Raw genomic sequence first — 21,703 nt, forward strand, 5'->3', positions numbered from 1 at the left:
ATTCTCACCAAAGGTGTAAGAGGATTCCCCTTTCTCTACCCCCTTTACAATATTTGTCGTTAATTGCCTTTTCAATTTTTGCCATTCGACTGGCGTAAGGTGGTATCTCAGTGTGGTTTTGATTTGAATTTCCTTGATGGCTAATGATGTTGACATTTTTCATGTGTCTGTTAGCCATTTGTATGTCTTCTTTGGAGAAGTGTCTGTTCATGTCTTATGCCCATTTTTTGACTTACTTATTTTTTGGGTGTTGAGTTTGAGTTGTTCTTTATAGATCTTGGATACCAGCCCATTATTTGTAGTGTCATTTGCAAATATCTTCTCCAATCCCATGGGTTGTCTCTTTGTTTTGTTGACTGTTTCCTTTGCTGTGCAGAAGCTTTTTATCTTGATGAAGTCCCAAAAGTTCATTTTCACTTTTTCCCTCATCTTTGGAGACGTGTCTTGAAAGAAGTTGCTGTGGCCAGTGTTGAAGAGGTTACTGCCTATGTTCTCCTTTAGGATTTTGATGGATTCCTGCCTCATGTTGAGGTCTTCCATCCATTTAGAGTATATCTTTGTGTGTGGTAGAAGTGAACGGTTGAGTTTCCTTCTTCTGTATATAGCTGTCCAGTTTTCCCAGCACCATTTATTGAAGAGTGTCTTTTTTTCCTTTGGTTATTTGTCTCTATTTGTCAAAGATGAGTTGACCATAGAGTTGAGGGTCCATTTCTGGGCTCTGTATTCTGTTCCATTGATCTGTGTGTCTGTTTTTGTGCTAAGTACCATGCTGTCTTGTGATTACAGCTTTGCAATAGAGCTTGAAATCAGTAAACCAGATGCCCCCAGCTTTGTTTTTCTTCTTCAACATTTCCTTGGCGATTCGGGGTCTTCTCTGGTTCCATACAAATTTTAGGATTGTTTGTTCCAGCGCTTTGAAAAATGCCATTGTATTTTGATCGGGATGGCGTTGAAAGTATAGGTTTGCTCTGGGCAGGATAGACATTTTAACAATGTTTGTTCTTCTGATCCATGACCATGGAATGTTTTTCCATCTTTTTGTGTGTTCTTCAATTTCTTTCATAAGTGTTCTGTAGTTTCTAGAGTATAGATCCTTTACCTCGTTGGTTAGGTTTATTCCAAGGTATCTTAATGGTTTTTGGTGCTATTGTAAATGGAATCAATCCCCTAATTTCTCTTTCTACAGTTACATTGTTAGTATATAGGAAAGAAACTGATATCTGTGCATTGATTTTGTATCCTGCCCCATTACTGAATTTTTTTTTTAAGAGTTTATTCATTATTTGACAGACAGAAATCACAAGTAGGCAGAGGCAGGCAGAGAGAGAGGAGGGAAGCAGGCTCCCTGCTGAACAGAGAGCCAGACGCGGGGCTCGATCCCAGGACCCCGGGATCATGACCTGGGCCAAAGGCAGAGGCTTAACCCACCGAGCCACCCAGGTTGCCCCCTGAATTTTTTTTTTAAGATTTTATTTATTTATTTGACACAGATTGAGAGAGAGAGAGACAGAGGGAATACGAGCAGGGAGAATGGGAGAGGGAGGAGCAGGTTTCCTGTTGAGCAGGGAGCACAATGCAGGACTCGATCCCAGGACCCTGGGATCATGAACCTGAGCCGAAGGCAGATGCTTAATGACTGAGCCACCCAGGCACCCCACACATTACTGAATTGCTGTATGAGTTCTAGTAATTTGGGATGGTCTTTTGGGTTTTCCACATACAGTATCATGTCATGTGCGAAGAGAGAGTGTTGGACTTCTTCTTTGCCAGGGATGTTTTCAAGTAGCCCAGAATTTTCTCTTTTTTCAGGTCAGTATATTTTAGGATTGCTCCTTGCCTACTCCACAGAATTGAGTAGTATTTAAGAAATATTCACCATTTAAGAAATATTTACCAAGTGCCGTAAAACCACGGTAGTGCTGTTAGGAAGCTCACAGTCTAGTGTAGGTTTTCAAACTCACACTCCCCACCCTGCTCTCTGGCCGGGGCTGGTGTGTGGGTGTTGCGTAATTGGTCAAGAGCATGAACTTCAGAACACACAGTCCTGGGTTTGAATTTCAGCTCTGTTACTGATGAGTCGTTTCACCTTAGGCAGATTACTCAAACTCTGTGGAATAGGGCTAATAAGACCTACCTTCAAAGACTGTTTTAAAGATTCCATCAGAGGACATAGGCAAACAGCACTGTGTTCGACACGTCAGGGCTCAGTACGTGGCATTTGCTGCTAGTCCCCTCTGGTCACCTGAATTCGGCCTGGCCATTTCTCTGTAACTTAGTTCTCCTCCTTTATTCTGCTTAGAATGTGTTTTCCGCCCTAGTTAAATTCATCTTTCCTAAATTGGAGTGGTTCCCAGCTTGAAGAGTTCACTTCTAATGTATGTATTACCCTGCTACTGATTGGGAATTGTGATTTGTATTTTTGTTTATAAATATTTGATCTTTCTAAATTGTTTGTCATCTTCCTGAAGGCAGAAGACTACACGATAGTTTCTTCAACTCAGCACAAAACCCAATGTCCTTTCTTAGTGGAAGTAATCAGTGAGTAATTACTGAACCTCAGGTTATCTTCACCTCTAATCAAATTATAGAAAACAGGGTTAACCATTTAATGATTTTGTCTAGCCCTGATTTTATAATGACCAGAGCAATGCTTTTTTTTTTTTAAACTCCAAATGGATTTGTTTGCTGTTTCTTTAGAAATGGATTTAATGGGATGAATTCATGAATTTTGGATATTTCTTCAAATACAGCATCATCTTATAGTAGATTTCGGCTGACCTTAAGTCTCTTTTTCTTTTACCTTTCAGATGACATTTTGTTAAGTAACTCTGTAGGTATATATATATTTCATACTTTGTGTGTGTGTGTCTCTCTGTGAAATTTTAGACTTGCCTGAGATTTCCTTAGTGTCTGATAAAACTAATTTCTTAGTTTCAGAAGTTGGTGAGTGACTTTTAGGATCCAGTACCACCTTCCTTTTTTTCTGGTTGTGGCAGGGTATGGGAATTCCTGATGCTGCTTGTTATGGGAGAAACGTGGTGGGGGCATTATGAGAACTTTGTTTTTTGAAGGGCTACGTGGACTAGCCCCAAGCCTCTTGAGTTTCACCTTTTTGCTGCCTAACTTCAGTGTTTCTGTTGGGGATGTCTAAAGTGCAGAATCAGGACTTGAGTTCCAGGGTCGCCCCAAGGCAGCTGGTGTCATCAGAGGGGACCTATTACAGTAGTTAGATTGTGGTTGCATTTGTGATATTCCACTAGGGGTTGCACTATTGTAAGGGAGGATTCTTTGCTTTAATGTCTACCGCAGAGACTTTCCCCTGGAAAATCTTTGTTGTTTTTATTCTTTTTGTTGTTGTTGTTAATTATTTTTATTAACGTATAATGTATTATTTGCCCCAGGGGTACAGGTCTGTGAATCATCAGGCTTACACACTTCACGGCACTCACCATAGCACATACCCTCCCCAATGTCCATCACCCAGCCACCCTATCCCTCCCCAGCCCACCCCCCCCAGCAACCCTCAGTTTGTTTGTGAGATTAAGAGTCTCTTATGGTTTGTCTCCCACCCTGGTCCCATCTTGTTTCATTTTTTCCTTTCCAACTCCACCAAACCCCCCGCCCTGCCTCCCAAATTCCTCATATCAGTGAGCTCATATGATAATTGTCTTTCTCTGATTGACTTATTTCGCTCAGCATAATACCCTCTAGTTCCATCCACATCATTGCAAAAGGCAAGATTTCATATCTTTTGATGGCTGCATAGTATTCCATTGTATATATGTACACCACATCTTCTTTATCCATTCCTCTGTTGATAGACATCTAGGTTCTTTCCATAGTTTGGCTGTTGTGGACATTGCTAAACATTCGGGTGCACGTGCCCCTTCGGATCACTACATTTGTATCTTTAAGGTAGCTTTAGGGAAAATCTTTGTTTTTAAATGTGAACTGTCATTTACAGATCGATCCAGTCCTCTTTTTCATCTGTGTATTTTAGCTCACTACCATCTAGAGTTGATGAGTTTGGTGAATTTACTACCAGTTGTGAAGTCATCTCACCCTCTCTTCAGACTCAAGGGGTTCCCTTCAATTTCTAGTATCAGGTTAGGGGTACAAGCTCATTTTCATTTTTTTGTATTCATCCATTTATTTATTGAGCAAATGTTGGCACGTGCAGTGTGGGCCAAGCAATGAAGCCCTGTGGAGGATACACAGTGAACAGATCTGATCAGATCTCTGCCTCAAGGGGGCTTGCGTTCACATAACTGGCAATGAGGAACAGGGAACACAAATGAGTATCATAGTAGATGGTTGTAAATGCTATGGAGAAAGAGAAAGGAATAGAGGTAGTAGGGTAGGTGATGGGGGGCTTGCCATTTCAAATAGGGAGCTTGGGAAGACCTTACAGAGAACAAAATCTGATGGAAGTAGATTTTGTGTAGTTTTTCAATTATGACTTTATTTATAACATTTAATTGATGGTTGCCTTCCCTCCTGTACTAAAGAGTCCTAATTGTTTATGTCTGTCTTTGTATGGGACTTTTCCTTCTGTGTTTCTCTTCTTTGCCTTTTATCATTTTAATGTGCCTTTCCCTGAACACACAGCCTTTTCACTTCTGCATTCTTTTGAGATATTTGACTAAAACTGTGGTTTTCTAGAAGGAAACAGGCAGATTAAGAGACTCTTTTAAAAACTACATTGGAGTCTGTTTTTTTTTTACCTGAGAGGGGAGGGGATGTTAACCTGCTTCCATGCTGGACTCTTCTGAAACACCTGTGACTTTCACCAAAATGTGCTCCGAACAAATTGGAAAGAATTGATACGTGAACTGTTAAAAGTAAAAAAATCACAATTGATAGGCAACTAGAAATTAGAATTAGCTAGGTGGCTAGTTTTGTTGGTTATGGCCTCAGTTTGCCCGGTGTGGCTCACTGAAAGCGGAGGAGGACGCTGCATGGATGGCTTCTGTGCTCAGATGCTCTTCTGTGTCTCAGAGTGTGTGAAACTGGCACGTCACTGTTTGTGTGGCACAGCCCGCTGTCATTATCTAGTCATCTTTAATCATGGATTTATGAGTTGAATTTATTTGTAAAATTTCGTATATGCAAAAAGACATAAATGAGAGGTTATTTAGATAAATAAAAGTTACTAATGGAAGCAAGTTGTCTAGAATTCTGTTATTATGACAAATAGATTGTCGTGCCAGTATTTTTAGGATGAGATTTTCAGTGTACTAATGTCAAAATCATATTTTCCATTTCAGTTCAGTGTCACATATTCAGCATTATGTGCCTGTCATCCATTATGAAATGTAACATGTGACAGTATGTGAGGCTACTGTACTGTATTGGAGTACTTCAAAAATGGTACAAAATACATAAAATAATGTAATAGAATATAAGGGTGTTTTTAACTTATTTAGGTTAAGGAAGTAGAAATTTCTGTGGAACCGTAAACAAAGCAAAAACTCCCTTTCTCTGAACTTACATAATTATAGATATAATAGTTATTTCGAATCCTAGTTTCCGTCTTTAAAGGCTGGTTAAATGATTATACTTGCAGATACACCCAGGCGTTCAGGTCTGACGTGAGTCAGAGGCGCCCACATTGTAGCAACCGGTAGGCCAGAGTTTGTTGAACTTGAGTGCCTGGGATTTCTACCAGGAGAAACACAAATACATAAAAAAATTAACGTAAATTTAGTGTCACCCCTCATCTGTATCTGTCTGCCCCCCCCACACTTTTTTTATTAAGGAAAAATCTAAACGTAGACAAACATAGAACAGTTTGACGAAATCATGAGATGATTTGCATGTATGCATCACTCTGTTCTGATAGTTAACGAGTCGTGGTTAACCTGGCCTCAGCCATACCTCATCACTCCCCAGCTACCCTGTCTTCCGAATTTAGCGTTGACCCCACAAAGACAAGTTTGCTGGGCCTCTGTGAGAGAGTAACATTTATCTCTTCATGAAGATGGCTTAGTTTCTTTTTAGGGTTTCTAACAATTTTTTTGTGTATTTGGTCCCTCCCTCCCATTGTGAAATACATGTCTTTGAAGTTGGGGGCATTTTTAATGTGATACCACTGAAACTGTCCCTCTGGATTTATGGGAGGTACCTCAAGATGCCTTGTTTTTGGTATCCTCAGTTACGCATTTCAGAAATCACTTGATCCAGGACTCTACCTTTTTTTCAGTTGGTCCAGTACCTTTTTTCAAATTTTTAAATGTATAAAAGTGAGTAGTAGTAGGTAAAAAGTGAAAATGGCTTTTAAGAAATTTTAAAATATGTTTTTAACTGATGTCTCTCTTCTAATCAGGGGTTTGTGTCACATTCCTTTTATACATTTTAATATTTAAAACTTCGTTTTGACCTTGGCCAAAGAAATTATAGAGATAATATGAAAAAATGCATTTTGGGAAATATTCTGTCAGCAGGAAGGAGCAATAATGTTGTATTTATGGCTGTCATTATGATTTCTTTTAATACTTGGTAAGATATGGTCTGAAAAGAATAAAACGAATGAATGAATAAAAAGAAATCATAATGACATTATTTACCCTAATTATGTGATTTATCAAAGAACATTATTTACCCTAATTATGTGATTTATCAAAGAACCTACAATTCTTGACAAAAAGTTTATGAAATTTAAAATTCAGAATTTAGTAAATATTCAGCATTCATAGAGGGTCTTTGAAATTTTTTTTTTTTTTTTTAGGAAGGTGGTGGATGTGGGAAAATGGATCGAATATGACAGGGTGTTACAAATCGTAGAAAACTGGTATGTGCAAAAAAGAGGCTTAATTCCGTGGTTGGATATGTTGGTCTCTATGATTACTCCTATGGTTTCTTTTAGGTATGCCGCATTTTATAATTATTGCAGCTTTGTGATTGTAGAGACATAAAATACCAATAAACACCAGAAGGCTCTTTCCAATAACAGTTGCGCGATGGGACATCCATTCTCATTTTAAAAAATTTTTGTTCTTTTTGCCTCACCGTGTTTTAGTTAATAGTGCCTGACAGGACCTGAGTATTAAGGAAGCCCCTTTAGAACCTGGGCTCTTTCAGAGCAGATCCTCCCAGGATGGTTTAACTACACTTGACTAGCAGCTGACCAGCTGGTAAGTCCCTGTGTTGAAAATGTGCACATTTGCCCAGCACAGACCCTGTGAACGAGATAACTCATACGTCGAATGCGCCTCTAATAACTCTATTAACTACCGTGTGTGCATGTACGTACGTGTGGTGTGTGGGTTTTCACGTTTTGTTCTTGTTTGGGAAAATCATTTTTATTACTTTTAATAAGGCTTTCACATGTTAGGTCTTGCAGCTTTGGAATTAAGTGAAATTTTTCTTACCCGAAGCGAGAATTGGAAAGTATTCAAATGACTTCATTGTAAAACTGAGTCCTCAGGTTAACTAACCAGTTGGCTTTTACATCATGAATGTTACTGATATCACTGCTTTTAAGAACGTTTTCTGAGTGTCGCATGCACGCCTTCTTACAAAATAAGGATGGAACAAGGAAAATAACATTATTGGATATAAAATTCTCATGTTTGGTTTTTATTTCCACATGTGTGAAATGAGTCCCTGTTTCTGTATGCAAATTTTCTTTCAGTTATCTCTTTCTAACACATTCTAGTCTGTCATCCTTTCTGTCCCTTTTCCTCCCATTTGCTCTGTTCTGCTCGGCTTGGCTTTACTTAGAGGCTGTTTGAATTCTGTGCCTTGTTAGCCAGGCCTTTCTCTTCCTGACTCAGTCTGGTCCTTGGTCAGATGCTGCCTTTCCACCTCTTGGCCCGAGTCCCTGCTCCTTTATTATTGGGTTCTTTGTCTTTCTTTTTTGGGTGGTGGTTCTGCATTCCTCTGTTTGTTGTTTCTTGGGACTTTAGAAAAAATAGTTAAATTCCTTTACTCTGCTTCCTATGGTTTGTACTGAGAAGAAATAGAAGCAACTATTGGGAAGGACAGGTGGCTCTTTAAAAAAGAATCTGGTAGTGCCGTTGGCAGATTATTTTAAAAAGTGCTCCCTGTTCAGAGTAGTTAGATACAGTGGCTAAATGTTGCGACGGGCGTAGAGAAGATGTTGCTTGGCTTTTAAAAAAAATTTTATTTATAACTTGCAAAAGTTGCAGGCAGTGTCAGTATCGCCAAAATATCCTTAGACAGTTTTGGATGAATTTTCATAGTTAAGGTAATGATCGTAAAATCATGTTATTCTTATTTATCTTTATGGTCTTTGGTATTTTATGATAAATCAGCTGTATCTACTTTTGTCTTCAAATATTTTATGGAAAAGGCCTAATATCTAATATAAGTAAATAAAAGTCAAAACAGTTTTTTCTCTTGAAGTAGAGCGAAGCCCTCTCTTATCCTCTGCCCACTTTTCAACTCTTTTTCACGTAATTTGGTAGAAGTATTTTATTGGTAGACACTGCTATCTTTTTTCTTCTCATTTACATTCAAGTAATGCTGTCTAATTGTAGTGAATTTCTGTGAATAACTTCTTGTTAATCTTTAAAGTTCTAGAATATGCATATGATAGGGTAGAATAGATTTGGAATTAATTTAAAATCATTACCAAAAGGAGTGAAAAGAAAACCAAAAAAATTATCTGCTTTTATAATAAAATGAAATTTGGAGTTTCTTCAGTTTTTCAATGTTTTTTTTCTGTTGTTTTTGTTTTTTGTTTTTTGTTTTTTGGTGTTTTTGTGGCCCAGGGATGTGGGGAGAATGCTATTTAGTTTTGCTGATTTCAGTACTTCTGGATTGCTAGTTTTCATTTATTTTTCTATTATTGGACTTCATATAAGTCTGATACACACACACACGCATTTTTTTAAATCAAAGATGAAGATACTTAGTACTACTTTTTTCCCTCCCTGAAACTTTCTCCATTCATTTATATCCGTTATAACCTTTTAGGGAACTGTATGGAAATAAAAACTTGGGGATGGTAGGTGGTATAATTGAAATGTAGATCATATTCTGTTCTTTATTTGTTTTACCAAATTAGTTAGGGATTCTGAGGATACATTTTGAATATTTGTGTATGTTTAGCATTTTGTTCCTTTGTTAGAAATCTCTCAGTGTGACTTGTTTTTAATAGGATGTGTCTTGAATTGTGGACCAATCACTCTTGAAAAGTATTAAGCCCTTTAAGCATACTGGTCAGACTCCTAGAGGGGAGCCTACAGGTTTATTAGCACTCCTTAGCCTGAAAGCCCAGCATACCCTTCTATGTTGCACAGCAACAGACTCCTAGCAACCATAATAGATTGAATTTCTAAGAGTGACCAGGCCGGATGTAATAATAAAGCAAGAGGTACAAACAGTTGTCATGGTTTTCTTTTCACAGTTAGCTAGTTTGATTTGGGGAAGCTTACCCTTTCAAAAATGGGCAAACTTCGTATAAAACTACCACTGTTTGTGCAGAGGACTTCTGATATTAGAATAGCAAGAATAGTACCAAATTGAAAATGATACTGGTCACAAAAAAAATAGTATGCTAAAAAAAAAAAAAAAAGTAAAAGGATTATCATGTAAAGAAGTTTTCAGGGAATTTTTTTTTTTAAGACTTTTTAATCATAAACTTAGAACTGAGCTCTGGTAAAACAGTTACAGTGAATGTGCTTTTTAAAAATAAAAAGTCGTGTTTGTGTTTTCTCTGTTTGTGATCTCCTCTTTTAATTTTGCAGCAACTCCTTGGAGTTTTATGATCGCAACTTACGTGCCCATGCATAGAAAACTAATACTCGTTTTTATTTATTTTAATAAAAAATTTGTTCTAAAAACCAGACTATTTGAACTATATAAGAACAATGATTTTGGAAATTGTGAGCCAATACCTGGTGGTGCTGAGGATTTATTGAAGGAGAAGAAAGTAGTAAAATGTCCAGTCCTCCACAGTGACAGTGAAAGCGACTGTGCTATCCCCGAAGGTGTCATATTGTGCTATAACTTCGTCAACCTGTCTCCCGTGTCTTCTTGAGTATGTGTGTGCTTGTGTAGCCGTGAAAAAGAGATTAATTCAGACACACTCATAACCTGAAACAGGATGCCTCCATCAGAAGAAACAGATCTTCATGTAGCTCTGGGAGTCGGGAGTAGAGCCGCAGCCTTTGACAGCAATAAGCTCGCTGTAAACACACACACGCTAATACCCCTGGTTTCTTCATCTTTTGTGTCAGCATTTGGAAAAGATTGTTCAAGTGGCAGTTACAGTAAAGAGCAGAAACTAGGTATTTGTGACCTATTATATTTCATTAAAAGACTTCCTTATTAAAATGGCACCGCTCACTCTGATTACTTGACAGCTGCCCTAAACAGATCAGAAAATACACAGCTTCCGCTAACAGTAAAATCAGCCTCCTAAGCAAGCACATGGCATAGAACAAGTAACTGGTGTACAAACATTATGATTATTATTATTTTACAATGAATTTGCTTTAGGTAGACATGTTTATCAGTGACTGAGTGGTGTGCTCTTTTGCATTTCTATAATAATATTTACCGGCAGTGGCATTTTCCCATTAAGATATTCTAATGCCCCCACCTAATATTATTACTAGCTTCCTACTAGAGGATCTGTTATGAAGCAGCGTAGATCCGGGGATCAGCTTGGCACCCCCAGAGTGGCTTGTTTCTGCTAAACAATGAATCGTTATTCCGATCCAATGCAAATACTGCCTTTACCAGGCAGAACTCAAACTTTTTGGAAGTTTTAGCAACTAGATTATTAATTTCTGAAATATTTTTAATACTCATTATCCCTTAATAAGCCAGTAGAGCCACACTGAGTTTAACACTTGAATTTAGGCATCCCTTTCACAACATTGAATTGTTTTCTTTTCTAGAGAAAAAAATTGGGATTGTGGCTGGTGCTACCTTAGTCATATTTCTGAAGTTTTACTGCTGCTTGACTTTGTTCTATCTGTATCTTACAGGGCAACTGTGTAGCACTTACGGAACCATCCTATCGATGATTCTGAATTATAGTTCTACAGTTAAGTAGCCTGACTTGCTACACATTCTAGCTATTCATGACTTTGTCCCTGTCTTCTACTTTGTGAAGCCTGGACATCATGCCTTGTGGTTCAGTCTGTGAGTGTGAGATCACAGCTCACTCTTAAAGCACACAACACAGGTATGGTATGAAGCAGATTTGTGGGAAGGTTACCTCTCTTAGCTCATCTTGATTATAGATATTTGTCAGGACTGTCACAGTATTGGTAGAAGGCTGTTGCAGTACTAGCACGGAATTACAAAATTTTCACGAAGACCCCAACTATACTATGTGAGACAGTCATCTGCTTAGTCCGTGTACACAAATATCCATGACTGCTAAGGTCGTTAGCTTAAAAAAGACCAATACCCGAGGCATGTTGTGTGGGGACTGTCAGCTTGCAAAACTGTCAGGAAAAGATGTGCATCCTGGTCTTTTGAATAGAGGACACTTGAGTTCAAGTTCTGTTTTTGTCATTTGATAGCTAATTGTCCTTCAACAGATTCCTTAACTACTTTGATCTCTGTTTTTTTATGTAAATATGGGGATATTATCTATTCAGTTGGGTTATAATGAAAAAGTGAAAGCTCAAAGGAGAAGAGCATATCTAGAGATGTTAGCATGACAGTCTAGAGTTGCTGGGATTGTCATTAGCTTAGCTCACTCTTTGTGGTGGGTATGAGGAAGGCTTTGCAAAAGAAGGTGGCTGCAGAAAATGGTAACACAGAGCTGGGTAGAATTAGAAACAAAATTGTTGTCAAAGCGAGATACTATGCAGGATATATTTTATGGAGTCATTGTCAACATTGGTCAGTGAGTGGGTAGAGATGTTTTAAGCTTTTGTGAACTGACCCCTCTTCACAGAATCGAATCTCGGGGCGGGATCTTTAAAGATGAAAAGAGTGGGGCGCTTGGGTTGCTCAGTGGGTTAAGCCGCTGCCTTCGGCTCGGGTCATTGATCTCAGGGTCCTGGGATCGAGTCCCACATCGGGCTCTCTGCTCAGCGGGGAGCCTGCTTCCTCCTCTCTATCTGCCTGCTTCTCTGTCTACTTGTGATCTCTCTCTGTCAAATAAATAAAATCTTTAAAAAAAAAAATGAAGAGTGACAAATGATAAGGAACAGTATGCCCTGACAGATGGAAGAACTTGCTCCCTGCACAAAGGGTAGAATTTAAAGACTAGAGCAGATTTATTTATTTTAGTAAGTATGTACAGTAAGCCTTACATCATTTAAGCATTTAGCCTCTCTTCAAATTCTTCTTCCATGTAAAGAACTGTAAGAACAGAAGTGAGTAAAGTGCCCTATCTTGTGTTAACACTACCTTGTTGATAGAGGAGAGCCGGAAATGAGTATCAAGAGCTTCAGCTAAGAAGCAAGCCAACAGAGTCACATAAAAACCCGATTACCTTTGCTACTTTGTGGCCTGCCCCTAAAAAAATGTTCAACATGCTCACCATTGGTTTATGGAATAGGGTTTACATTTTAATGTATTCTGTTTGTTGTTGCTAAAGAGACCATAAGGCACTTAATTTAATGAGAAGATAATATTTTCAAAAGAATAGAAGTGGTTTGAAATAGAATGGTTTGAAGTAGCTAGTGGAATTAAACTGGTTTAGGCAATGGCTATCCTATTTCAATTCTTTGAAGAAGGTAATTTCAGCCTAAGCTTAAGGAAAGGAGGAGGTACAGAACGTGCTTAATGCTTAATGTTACCTTGATATTTTAAGAGGGAGAATGCCAGGCTACTGTGATACTTAGAGCCAGGGAAAAATCGCACTTAATGTCACACAGATACAGTCTTTCAGATAAAACCACTAGCTGTTACCAGTAGTTCTGTTAGTTTTAAATCAATGAATTCTTTTCTCCCTGAGTATGATGTATGTGCTTACATTGTTAAGCCGTTTAATGATATCAGTTTTGAAGAATTAAATATTACCAAAAACATTAAGTTGGGGAGTTTTAAATTTCAGAATCAAACGAAATAGGAGTCTATTCTGATAGAAGCCATTGTTTGACATCCGTGAATAAGTAACTCTGACTTGTCATCTTGTATATAAGGTACTACTGTCCACTTGTAAAAATGTGGAACATAATTGTACCTTTTATGTTTAATTGAATATTATGTCCAGCTCAGTGAAGATTCATGCATTAGCTTCATAAATATTCTCTCTATAGAATTTTTTTCTCCTACAAATGAAGTTTTCAGTTGGTCTTTTGCATGTTATCTTTTTCTTCCTTCATATTCTTACCACTTTGAATGGTTGAACTGAGGAGCTATGCTTTGTGTGTGTGTGCACATGTATATACATGTGTGTGCAAATATATACGCACATGCATATGAAATAGCATAAACTTGCTTTTCAGTTTAGTCTGAAGTTAGAATTATTCATATGGAGGAATTGCTAGGTAACACACGATTAGTAACATCTTTTCACGCCAAAGTGTTTTGTGCAAATTAAAGACTGTACATGAATGCTGTTCAAAAATGTGAAGGGAGCATACCTAGGGTCATCCTTCCTTTTAAAACTAAATGTCTACATGAGACTGCATTTTCTTTTTTTCTTTTTTTTTTTTTAAAGATTTTATTTATTTATTTGACAGAGAGATCACAAGCAGGCAGAGAGGCAGGCAGAGAGAGAGGAGGAAGCAGGCTCCCTGCTGAGCAGAGAGCCCGATGCGGGGCTCGATCCTAGGACCCTGGGGATCATGACCTGAGCCGAAGGCAGCGGCTTAACCCACTGAGCCACCCAGGCGCCCCAGAGACTGCATTTTCTTAATATATTCAACCAAAGCAGCAGATTGAGTGTGGAAGTCGATGGGAGAAGCCAGTTGTCTTCTATCAAAGCAAGACATTCAAGGAAGTGTGTAAAAATGCAAAACAACACCACTTTTCCCATTAAATCTTTTGGAAAACCTAGATATACTTCATTAAAAATAAGTTTATTTTAAGATGTAATGGTTTTATTGTAATTTTTGAATTAAGAAATAGTTATTACCTTTCCCCATTCTATTTCCTGATATGTTGACTGGGGACACGTAACTAGTGACAGACTGAAGCCGATTAGTACCAGCTGGAGAGGGTCAGTGTTGCTCATCTCCTCTTAACACCACATTCCGATGTCACGTTGCTAGCTCAAGACCAGCCGTGTCGGGTGTATTTACACTATGGAAATGAGCAGAAACTATAACTCTGGCTTTTTTCAAGGGGTGGAAGGAGAGCTGACAAACTAGAAATAATACACAGAAACCAAAGTTCTTCGTGGTTCTCAAAAAGTTTAAGATCTAAGTGACCCAAAATTCTGCTTATCATAGAAGAGTGACTGCTAATTATTATGCAGACATAACACGGTAGCCCATGCTAATATATGCTCCAACAGATTTCCAGCCAGGTGCTCTAGAGGGACTTTACCAGACCCTTCTATGCTGCCTTCCAACGAGATTAACTCCATGAAGGGATTTGAAGTCAAACGCTGTATCCTGTCCTTTGTGGTTCCCTCCATGCTGAGCGCACAGGGACCGTCAGTACTTTGGGGGTTCACAAAAATGGGGACTCACAGAAACTGGTCTGGAGTGATTTTAGAGAAGTCTTCAGGGAAGGAGGGAAGACATGAGGTAGATCTGGAAGGTGTATGGGCTGTGAGAAAGAAGCGTGTGCTAGAGGGAGAGGCAGGTATGATTGTGGTATGAAGCGTTCCTTGGGAAATAATGAAGCAGAGGGAGTGGAAAGGAAAATCAGACTGAGGATTTAGAACTTAACTGGATGGAGCATAACCGACCAGAGGATCCTGTGAAGGTGAAAATGGCGCTGTAGGGAGATGAATCTGACAGACCTGCCTAGATGAGCAGGGAGTGGGTCTGAAGCCAGGTAAACTTCTCATAATCATCTGAAAGGAAGTTTAAGGTGAAGAACCTGGGCTTTGGTTTCGGAAAGACCTTGGTCAGAATCCTTCCTCTGCCACGCTTTTACTTTTAGTTCAGGGATAAGATGTAGATAACTAACTGGGGTAGTTGAGGGACGGTGTTGTAAGTAACATGAAGGGTGTGAAAGAATTTGGTATAGGTTAGATGCCCCTACTGTGCTGTATGCTAGGATTTTCAGTGAGAGAAACTACTAATGCTCCTTTTACTGCTGCGCCTTCTGCACTATGTTATAATAATCATTGTTTGGTAGGTTATAATGAAGATTGGAGCAGGGGAAATTTGAGTGGAAATAGGATGTGGAAACCTGTCCCATTCCTAACACTTGTAGATATAAGAATGCAAATGGAAGCTCACTCATTATATCTCTGCGTACTTAAATGCTGCAGATTAGTTAACCATTGAGTAAAATATGCTCTACCTCCTGATTTGACCAGTACAATTTTATAAGGAGATGGATGACCATTTAGAATTCTCAGATTTTTTAGGAGTTCTGTTCTAGAATATAGTGGCAAAGAGAGAACTGGCCTTCTGTCACCCTGTCCCTGTCCTGCAGTCCACCTCCTTTTCCCCATCTCCTAGGCTCTTTGCTGTAGCAAGTCTGCATGCCCTGCTCTTCGCAAGCCAGCTGTGTCTTGACTACCTCTTGGGCCTGGAGGTGGGTATGCCTGCATCTCCATTTGCCCTGGGAATGATCGTCTAGTGCTCCGCAAGGGAATTCGAGTCCTGGGAGTTTGCTAAGGTAGAGTCAGAGAGCATGGCCCTGGGCTGAGCAGGTTTCTCATTTTATGGGGAAGTATCAGGGGTTAATGTGTATATGAGGTATAATGAAGTATATGAGGTTAAAGCGCTAGGCCCAGGGCAGTGGCCCCTTTACCCTGGGTCTCAGGGTAGTGCTGGACTGGATTATCTGATGGGAGTGACAGATCAGCAGGATGTGTTTCCTAGTTAGTTGTGGGGTATGAGAAGACGAGAGTGAGAAAGGTGAAAGATCACTGGGTTGCAGGAGAGGTATAAAGCCACTGAAAAAGTTAGGGTGGTCCGGGGGGGCAGGTGAGATTGGAGCTGAGTGCAGAGTGACTGGCCACCATTATATTCTCCTAACCAGCCATCAGCATGTCAACCAGGCCCACGGCAGCCACTTGATAAATGTGGAAGGACAAGATGAAGGTATTTGAACAGCTGTGCCAGAGATGTGAGAAGAGGGATGGAAAATGAGTTCTCGGGGGGCCACTGTTAGGGCCTTGAGGGGGGAAGCGTATTACTGTGATTGGCGTGGTAGTGCGTCAGGACCGTGCGCATTTAATATTTGTATGGTGGGACCTAGAATAGCTGCACTTGTTTCTTAAATGAATAATTGAATCCTATTATATGAAAACAGCCTTTAAGAAACGAATTGGATTTTAAGTTTGAAATGATCAGTGGAGGGCACCAGGGTGGCTCTGTTGGTTAAGCATCTGCCTTTGGCTCAGGTCATGATTCTAGGGTCCCAGGGTGGAGCCCCATGTCTTCGGGCTCCCTGCTCGGCAGGGGAGTCTGCTTCTCTCTCTCTCTCGGCTCCTTCCCCTGCTCGTGCTCTCTCTCAAATAAATAAAATCTTTTAGAAAAAATAAAACTGTCAGGGGCAAACACACATTTGCATCATCAGTGAACTGTGACGGTGGCTGAGGAACTCGTGATCATTCAAGAAAGGAAGAGATCCTGAGCACTCATGTTCCTATCAGATGAGGGGGTGAAAGGTGTTCAGAGAGGACATTCTGCTTGTCACCTGTTTGGAGAGGAGTAGAGGACACAGATGACTGTGGATGAGCTTGAATTTTCTCACTTGGTATTCACTTAACAAGTTACATGTCAGGGAGGGCCATTGGAGGGAGAAAAAAGGAGCCAGTAGAGTTATCTTAGAAACATCTAATTGTAGGTACATAAAACTCAGTCCTGGTGTTCAAAGTTGTTCCGAAATACTGTTTCGTCATGTAGTTTATAATAACCGTGTGTAATACATCATGTCAGAAAATATCCTGTGTTTCATAATGACAATAAAGTAACAGGAAAATCTGATAATAGGGTTACAATTGCCAAGTTCTTTTTGAGAACTCTGGTGTGTTCATTAGTGTGGATTATTGCACTTTTGTTGGATCTGAGTTGTAATCGACTAAGTACACAGCAAACACCTGTGATTATTTTCGTGATCCTTGTCTTGTTCAAGTAACCCCAAATCTGTGTATTTAGACGGTTGCCTGTTCATATATACTCAGCTGTGCCTGTTTTCTGTGTGATTTTTCCAAGTATAATGGACCAACATTAAAAATTGATGGCAACCGTCACTTAATGTCATCTTTACCCTTAAAGAAAAAAAGAAAACAAACAAAACTACATCATGCCAGGCGGCCATGATGCTGTTTATGGTTGACTAAGTGATCAGATATACTCTGGACTAAATTCGTCTCTGGTACCATGGGTCAAATTTAGGGCAAAAACAGTATGAACATATATAATAAGCAAATACACTTAAATACGTGTTTATATTTCAGTGTTACCCTAAAGTTAATTTAGTAGCAAATAAAAATCATTAGTTTAAAAGTAATTGTGCGTGTTCTCCCCTGAGCCAAAGATTTCTTTTTAAAATTTTCATAAAACTGAGTAATCATGTATTTCTTAATTTCTTCAGCTTTGTGACCGGTTTAGGTGTTGTGTTTTTTTTTTTTTTTTTTTTTTAAGAAACAAATCTTAGTTAATTATTTTTAAGGAATGAGCAGAGGTCTGTAAGCTGCTAATCCATTCTTGCTTTTGCTTTTCTCCAGACAATAAGTTAGCAAGCTGATTCTCAATCTGTTTGGTCTGCTGTCTTCACAATTTAGAAGTACAGATTCAAAGAATTCTTCTCTCCATTCTTTCCCCTGACTTGTATTTTTCCTGATTATTAGTGTGTTTATTCTTTCAAAAATAAAATTCTCTCTCCTTCCCTGTCTAGTCAAAACAGTTTCTTTTTTCTCTAAATAGGAAACTTAAAAATATAGATAACAGTGATGCAAAGACGTATTTTAAAAATAATCCAGTTGTATGGCAGTTAATATTTACCCACAGATTCAGTAATTACATAACTTGTAGGTAGCAAAGAATTTATTTTTAACGTTAACCTAATTCTCTTTGCTTTTAATATTTTAGGCCACTTGGTCATTCTGGCATTTTTATGGTAGAGAATACATTGAGTTTGGCTCATGGAGAGAATATGAGGTAATTGATCACATGTCCTCTATAAATTATGAACTCTGGGTACACAAAGCACAGTATTTTAATGTGTCTAAAATGGGGTCTCATATCCAAATCTTTTTAAGAGCAGTTTTTATAGATAAGATTTTGGGATTGGTTTTTCGTGTCTTGATGGTTGGCAATGGTTCATATGGTGAGGAACTTTATTTTCTTTCACTGCTTGTGATTACTTTTTATTTTATTTATTTATTTAGTGAGCTCTACGCCTAGTGTGGGCTTGAACTCATGACCTTGTGACCGAGAGTTGCATGCTCAACTGACTGGGTCAGCCGGGTGCCCTTGGTTACAGTTATTTGTAAATACTTTGGATAGCTTAGCTTTCCATAGGCCTGTGGAAAGCACAAGAGAACCCCTCCCACCTACCCATCTCCCCAGCCCTGCCCCAAGTAGGATTAAAGGCAGGCTGCATTGAAAGTTGTGCACTAACACACACTTCTAACTAACAGCTCTGGCGACGTGAAATTCTAGGTGCTGCTCAGGCTGGTTTACCAGGAGCATAAATCTGAGACTGTTGAGTTAGTCTTTTCCCACCCCTTTAGTACCTGTGTGGGACCCTGCATGGTGTCTGGGTTTGGCATTCTAACATGGCAGTCAACGAAAGAGCAACTAAATGCCACGTGCATTTCCACTGTTGTTTCCTAGATCACCAAACATCAAGCCTGTATCAGAATAAATTCAAATTAAAGGTAGTAAAAGATAGCAGCTATTCTTAGGAAATCCATCCTGTGACATGGTAGCGTGTGCGTCAGGGGATGTGGGCGAACATGCTGCTGATGTCATAATTCTCCTACTCAATAATGGGTGGGTATGTAGGAAGGCAAGCACTTTGGTGTGTGGACTTCCGCTTCCGCTACAAGGGTCCTTTAAAGAGAGGCCTTCCACTGGCATTCAGAAAGGTGAAAAGAGCAGGGGTAGGGGTCAGGTGAGTGGTGGGGGCCGGCATCAGAGGGATAGTGTCGAGTCTGAGTGCGCGTAAGCTGTTCGTCATCATTGGTCTTTGAGATTATGTTTGCACCCACATTACTTAGATTTCCAATGGTTGAAATGCAGTTGTCAGCCCATTCAATATGATAAAACATTGCTATTTTAATATGTCTTTAATCTTCAGCTTCTGTGGGAAGATAATCACACAATCTACCGAGTAAGAGACTTAACCAAGATTCAAGAGTAATAAGCTGGAGCAGTATCCTTCATCTCAGTCCTGTGGTTGAAGTTTTCCACAGGCTGCATCAGAAATTCTCCTATACATTTCCCAATATTTTGTTATGGATATAAAGTTGCAAGAAAAATATATTGAGTAGCTTTGTGTCTCAAGGTCTTTGTAACATGATTTGTAACCAAAAATTGTGTATTTATGTTTAGGAGTTCTAATTCCAGAGCTTTGCCACAGATAGTGTAATTAAAGAGAAGACCCGCCCTTCCAAATACCACCTCTAGGGAAGTCTTACCAGAAATCTCTACCAGAAATCTCAAGCTGTTTGAGTTGTCTGTATAAAACAAGTGAATTTGAAGTTTTTCCTTATTATTCAGTTTTCATGATTGAGGGCATCTGATATGGATGTTGATATCATACCTAATAATTGTGAAAGCTAGTATAGGCTTGGAGAAAAGAGTTTTTTTGTGTATTTTGTGTATTTCTACAAGTGTTTACAAATAAGGTTTATTTAAAATAGCTCAGAGGACATTTAAAATAACTAATAGATGTATCAGTGGAGTCCTTCTCTTGGAAAGTAGTGGGAGATGAACTGACCTTGAGTCATCTGGAGAAGCAGTGGAGAACAATTCTATATGTGTCTGTTCTTCCAACTTTTTTCTTTTTAATCCAATTTTTGGACCTCCTTTCATTTTGGTAGCACTGGACCTCTTTGTTGTCTGTGAAATAAGGAAGTTGCCTTGATAAGGGGGAGTGGTAGGGAAGGGAAAGTGTTTTTACATATAACACAGCATATAAAACAGTGATCATACTGTATTTCACACTCGCATAGTAGATGACACCTGACAAGCTTGTTTTGTGTGTTTCCCATCTTACTTAGCTTTTCTCAGCTTGTCGTCATCATACAGGGTAGGGGTTGTCTCCCTGTTGAGGTTACGGGAACTAGGACTGAGAGAGGTTAAGAAATACCTCTGAAGCTCAGAGCTAGTAGACAGAGATCTAGCATGTGAGCCCAGGCCCTGTGACTCTTCCTCTGAGATTCTTATCCACTGTATGGGTAGTTTTCAAATTATATTTTCCAACCAGAAAAGTTCTTCAGGAGCCACCCTTGGGGATGTTGGTGGCCTGGAGAGCAGGTTCATTTGAAGATGGGGCCTCAGAGCCACTGCCCTCTCCTGCTTCCCTTTGTGCACGGACTCTAAGTTAGACTAGCACACTCTGCCTCTTGCCTTGTTCTTACATCCTGCTGGAAGCTGTGATAGAGGTTGTATCCATCTTTTCATACTGGCGTTGGGAGTATAGAAACATGAATTAGGCTCTTGGCGTTTTCCTTGACTTCTCTTTCTCTTCCACCAATATTTACCGAATTAACCATAGAATACAGGATACACTTTGACCGGGGCCAATGATGATTGGTTTTAAAATAGTATAGTTTAAAAAATATAAAAATTTATAAAAACTAAAGTATGAGCTGTCCATATTAAATATATCTTGTCTTGGCCATAAAGTGACAGGAATAAGCAATATCATTTTTAATACAGTTTAAAATATTGAGTGTATTTCATGATCCCAAGTCTGGTAGTTAAGTACAGTAGTTCTTAAAAGTGATTTCCGTAAGTTCTTTGTGTGTATAGAGCCTTAAAAATTCTAGGGTAGAGCAGCATTGATAGTGGTAGTAATGCTAACAGGGTCAAAGTGTGGTTCCTTCATCATATAGAGTTCTAAAGTCTTCGTTAATAATAGATTCCAAAGTATGTTTTCCCCTTACTCAAGTATGCATTTAAGCCTCATTGTATTGTAACAGTACAATATTACTTACTGTAATTACTTATTATAGAATTACTTATCTGCAAATAGAAGATAAATCCCCTCAGTGGTCCAGCTGAAACATCATGAAATTTAATAATGGTTAAAAGTTAATCACAGACATTCAAGATGAGAGTAATTGTCTGAACTCAAATCATAGCATTCTACAAATTGAATATGTGTCAACAGTTTTGTACTTTTAAAAATGAACATGACTCTGGAGTATTCTTTTTCTTAAACTTAGGTCATTGAACTTTTAGTTTAGAGTGCTAAACTGAACACTTTAAATTAATAATGTTCAATTATTTTCTCCATAGCTCATTATGGACACAGAGCCATTGGAGAGGCACTGGAAAGGGCAGCAAAATGGGCTTTGGCAGGAGTGAGGAACGACTCCTGGAAGTTACATGTTTAGTTTAGAGAAAGAGGGGGAGAAACACCTTGAAATCTTTTTAAATTCATTTGTACTTGTCTTTATTTATTTATTTTTTGTTACAAACTTTTGGGTAAAAATAATAAAGCAGCAAAATGACAA

The 21,703-nt window shown here is 38.9% G+C and overlaps 1 protein-coding gene across 8 annotated transcripts in view; it reads left to right on the top strand.

Moving 5' to 3' along the window:
- RFX3 (regulatory factor X3) overlaps positions 1-21,703 on the top strand; it is a 290,084-nt gene that overhangs the window by 18,799 nt on the left and 249,582 nt on the right. The window contains exon 1 of one of the 8 annotated variants that reach the window (XM_047699478.1): positions 15,205-15,597. The exons of 4 other annotated variants lie outside the window; for them this stretch is intronic. In XM_047699478.1, coding sequence (XP_047555434.1) covers positions 15,545-15,597 — 53 coding nt within the window. In that variant the 5' untranslated portion in view covers positions 15,205-15,544. Of the gene's footprint in view, positions 1-15,204; positions 15,598-19,030; positions 19,103-21,703 lie in introns of those variants that run through there. 3 more of the 8 variants (XM_047699477.1, XM_047699482.1, XM_047699481.1) reach the window with 3 other exon arrangements.

Source organism: Lutra lutra, chromosome 13 (genome assembly GCF_902655055.1).
Source record: "Lutra lutra chromosome 13, mLutLut1.2, whole genome shotgun sequence".
In the NCBI taxonomy this organism is placed as follows: Eukaryota; Metazoa; Chordata; class Mammalia; order Carnivora; family Mustelidae; genus Lutra; species Lutra lutra.